This window comes from Euprymna scolopes, chromosome 43 (genome assembly GCF_053919585.1).
Source record: "Euprymna scolopes isolate OS-2025 chromosome 43, ASM5391958v1, whole genome shotgun sequence".
Lineage (NCBI taxonomy): Eukaryota > Metazoa > Mollusca > Cephalopoda > Sepiida > Sepiolidae > Euprymna > Euprymna scolopes.
In genome coordinates, this window is record NC_136524.1 from 41,736,538 (window position 1) to 41,741,537 (window position 5,000).

A 5,000-nucleotide genomic window follows, 5' to 3' on the forward strand; every position below is an offset into this window, starting at 1 on the left:
ATATATATATATATATATATATAACATATTATTGGTATTCTTCGGACAACTGCTCTCATCTTGAGGATTATTCGCACAACTTTTGGCACGATCTTCACGTGTAACTTGTAAAAGTTGTCCGCAAGGAACAGAGACGTAGTTGATAAATTGGTTAAATTCACTTCAAGGTTCAATCCTCAATGTGTGCCACACTCGAAATAGAATTCTGAATTATTTAAGACTTCTACTCATTCATGGCTGAGATCAGGAGAGCTAGCCCCGTGGATTAAATAAATGTTTTCGTTCAAAATTCTGTGCAGAGGTCAATAAGATACGCCGGAAGAAAATAGGAAGTAACATCGACTGAAACGTTGTTAAAAAATAACACTCAAGATGAGAATATTAGCAAGAATATTCTAAATAAACACAAATTTAGTATGTTTTAATTTCATTATAAATTTACTTTCCTTCTTGAGAACTATTTAATCGTCGGTCTGGTTTATGCTCGTTATCTGAAGCAGTCAACTAAAATTCTTGTACCAAGTACATTTTGACTGTTTGAATAACTGTGATAATATTAACCACATTTTTATGAATTAAATTTTTGTCGACAATAGTAATCGATTTTTTTTTTGTTTTTAGCGCGATCTAAAAAATATTAGTTATCTGCATGGGTGAACTAAAATCCTACCCCCTCTCCAAAAATTTTTTTAAAGAAAATATGTAAACATATTAGTTAAATAGTTATCTCTATATATAATAAAATAGGAAACGTTATTCTCGTTTAGGGGAAAAATATAGCTTTGTTAAAACATCCACCATCATTTAATATGCTCACGCTTGATGCCTGGATCTGCTTCATATTTTTCAGATATTATCATTCGCTTTTATCCACTACGGACAAATTTTAGGTGAATGTACATAATGCTTACAAAACGCCTTTCACTAGCAATATTAAATCGGGGTTTCTAGATAATAACGTTCTTTATTATTATTACGCAGGTAATCAAGTTAGATTTTCTTAGATACTGTATCATCGTAGTCTTTTCCGTAAAAAGTATTAAATTAAAACGTTTTGCTTTATGATTAATTGGTTTAGCAATTAATTATTTAAAAGCAATTACATACATTCATTTAATAAAATCAGGATCTTTTTTTACAAAGGAGTCACCACTCATCAAAGCTCAGAGGCCACTCGAGGCCAAGAGTTAATAAGCGTACAGTGGTCAATGGGGCAATGCCATAGTAATTGTTATTAGTGTGAAATTTAGTAAATTGGATTATTTAAGGGGAACGGCTCATCAAAAACTTGTTTACGTTGGACTTGAAGATGACCATATTGTAGTTGACCGGAAAGCAGATAAATGGAAGAGAGTTCCACAGAGATGCAGTTCCAAGAAAGAAGCTTTGTTTATGGGATCTACGTTTAGGTTTAGGACATATAAAGAGTGGGGGAAATTATTGATAGGGTTTTCAGATAGACGAGTGTTTCTTGTGAAAGTTTGGCGAGAGGGGACCATAGATTGGAGCTAAGACGAGAATTTGCCATGAAAATAACGATAAAGCAGAGACAGGCTCGCAACGTCTCTTCTGCGAGAAAGAGGTTGCAGGAAAGAAATAAGGGCACTCCCACTAGGCTTACGAAATATATTTTGAACTGAACTAAATCTTCTGTAATTTTAAATAGCTCTTTTGTGGAGGGGGTCATACATTTACACTACCAATGAATATGGATTTTCAGTTTTACCAACAATTTCACATGTGTAAACAATTTAAAGCTCATTAACAAAAATCATGAACTGAATGAAATGTGTTTTTTTTTTTCACCGAATAGGTATATTTTGAAAAAATACATTTACGCAAGTGCTTAAAATTGTTTTTTGATAAATAAATATTAAGAAAATTCGTTATGTTGAAAGTGTGTAATATCAATTCTTGTTACTTTTTAATTTTTGGAAACGGTCACTATTCCAGAATTCATCCGCAAATAAAAAACATTTTCTACTTCTCATAACAGATTATCGTTAGACTCATAATTATTTAAACATATTATTTCTGGGCAGTTTAACATATTGCATTAATATCAATTATCATTATTTTATACTTCTGTAAACATTATATAGATTTACCTCATACAATCACCACTATTCATTATTGATAATTAAATGGCAGTTTAAAATTTTACAAATTCTTGTTAAGTCACTTAAATTAAACACAATTTCATAGTAAGAACAGCTTTGGATCAGAAATAGACACATTTGTTCGCGTCATATAATTATATTTTCATATTTTCAGGTGTTTCGATAAAACAATCATTTACTTTTCGAAGATTACATGCTCCTACCTAAGAAACTATCCATTTCGTTCTGCTTTCAATTATTTAATACATAACAATTCTCTTTGTTAAAAATATTTGTTAATTATTTTATCAGTTTATCCACAGCCACAAATCTACCTGACTCACACAGGATCATGCACCAGATAATCATAGTTTAATTCGTTTATATTTTTGTGTCATATTTTTAGCGGGGCAACGATGATACACAGGTACTTAGCAATTCAAATATGTACTATTTTTTTTACTAAACATTCTTTTATATTTCCTCGGCCAACGCCGGGCAACGTGTCATGCTAGTGTATAATCAAAATCGGATATATTTAAGTTACTTATATGACACACTAGCCGGAATATCCTGCATCGTCGGGTTAGGGTTATAAAAAATTAAATAGAAGTAAAACTGTGCGTGTAATATATTTATATTCTAACCTCTTTCTCTTTCTCTTTTTCTTTAACAAAACCAGTTTACCTTCAAATAATAAATATATTGTTTTTAATGTATATATATATTATAATAATAAAAATATCAATCTTGTGGTTGCTAGTTTTGGACTTTTAGCGAAACATATGCACAAACACACAGAGCGTTGTCATTTCATATTCATAGTACAGTTACAAATAAATAAGGCATTAAAAATTACTCTTGAAATAATTTTAAGGAATAAAATTGAATATTTTTAAATACTCCTTGTAGACATATATTCTTTCTTTCTAATTTTCAAATTGTGAAGAACCTGCTTTTATTTAATCAACAAAATAAATAAATAAATAAATAAATAAATAAATAAATAAGGATTTTCTTTTTTTTGTGAATTAATTGTAGATAAAAAAAAATGTCTTGCCTGTTCTTTCCGTGGGGAAATGGAACTGTTTAAGTCGGAAGTTTGTTAAAAATTCCTCCTGGGATTCGAGGTGGCCCGTTTTTTTGTCATCTATAATTGAAGATAAATGTTTGAGAGTTAGGTTTGAGTGCTTAAAAACAGAAACAAAATCTAAACAAAACACTAAATAAAAATGTAAGCAAAAATAATACATGAATAAACCATGCGAAAACAGAAATAAGTTCGCAAAAAGTAACATTCCAAACGTTTAAAATGCTGGCTTAAGTATGATATTGCATAATACAAAGTTTTCTAGATCATCTGTGTAAGAACAACACACACATTTATATACAGTAGACCCCGGGATACGGTGGCCCTAGAATATTTTTTTTCAGGTTACAAGATGGAATACGATGTTCTCCCAAACCCCCAGGATACGGTATTTTCCCGACTTACGGTGTTATTTATAATGTTTTATTTTATTTTATACATGTGTATTATATACTGTATTACGGTCTATTGTATGTATATATATATATATATATATATATATATATATATATATATATATATATATATATATATATAAAAAGTGAACCATCGCGTAAATTCAAGCAACTAAAATAAGATGGAAAACGGGGTGAGGAAAAGGAAAAAAAAATGGGGCAAGTTACATTTAACACATGTACAATTCAATAAAATAAATAAGTCGATTAAAAACAAGATCGTTAAAATATATGTATGTATGTGCGTGTGTGTGTGTTTGTGTGTGTGTGTGTGTGTGCGCCTAAGGAACAGTCTCTACCAAACTTCTCTGCCAAGTTTTACTCTACAGATACATAGAAGATTTGGACCCGTCTGATAAATTCGATTTAATTTTTAATCAGGTAAAAATATAGCTGGTAAGGGTTAAAAGTAAACATAGGAGGCGTAAAGCGTCACACGTGCTCTTTTACGCATGCGCAAATATACATTTATAGGTTAAACAGCGTTTTTAAAACTTTTTATATGTGTATGGACGTGGCTGAGAGAGAAACGAATGAAGTTGGAGTGTTGTATGTTTTATTGATACCAAAGTCACACACACACACACACACACACACACACATATACACACACACACACACACACACACACACACACACACACACACACACATATATATATATATATATATATATATATATATATATAAACGTGTTCACAACGGATTGAATAACTTGTTGGGAATAGTTGTAAGCGTCTCTGACGAGTGACTGGATGGAAGATTTACAGTTCTATGTACGAGAGGTAATTGTCCATCCTTCCACGAAACAGCTGTAAGAGCTTAACGCCAAAAAAAGTGAATTTCTATTCATGTAGGTTGTGATTTTATTCAATTTACGTATATATGCTCTGAAAACTCTTTTGAAAATTCATTGAGCTGAGATTATAATTGAGTTGGTATTATAGACAATTATATTCTAAACTTGCAGCAGAAAGGAATTGTTGATAAAATAAAATAATATATATATATATATATATATATATATATATATATATATATATATATATATATATATATGTATATCTGTTGATGAAATCGTGCTTTGCCTGTTTATTCAAATTTCATATTTCTTTAATATGTTTTATGCTTACACTCCTGTCAAATTTTATTATACTACGGAGAAAAGGCGCATTAAACGTTGAAATTTGACATCCAACAATATCATGTAATAACATCTGACCCATCCTCAATGACAACATCAGCCAACGACACTTATGATTGACAAAAGCCATTGTTGTCTAATACTGTCTTCATTAAACAAACTAAGAGATGGTAAGCCCAGCACGGAAACTTAATAAGACGAAGACCTTTAAAT

At 30.5% G+C, this 5,000-nt stretch overlaps 1 protein-coding gene across 4 annotated transcripts in view; it reads right to left on the reverse strand.

The window, feature by feature from the left end:
- LOC145268304 (uncharacterized) overlaps positions 1-5,000 on the reverse strand; it is a 485,827-nt gene that overhangs the window by 101,041 nt on the left and 379,786 nt on the right. For all 4 annotated transcript variants that reach the window (XM_080123738.1, XM_080123740.1, XM_080123739.1 and 1 more), the window contains exon 3: positions 3,160-3,249. In XM_080123738.1, the coding sequence (XP_079979864.1) occupies positions 3,160-3,249 (90 nt within the window). The remainder of the gene's footprint in view (positions 1-3,159; positions 3,250-5,000) is intronic.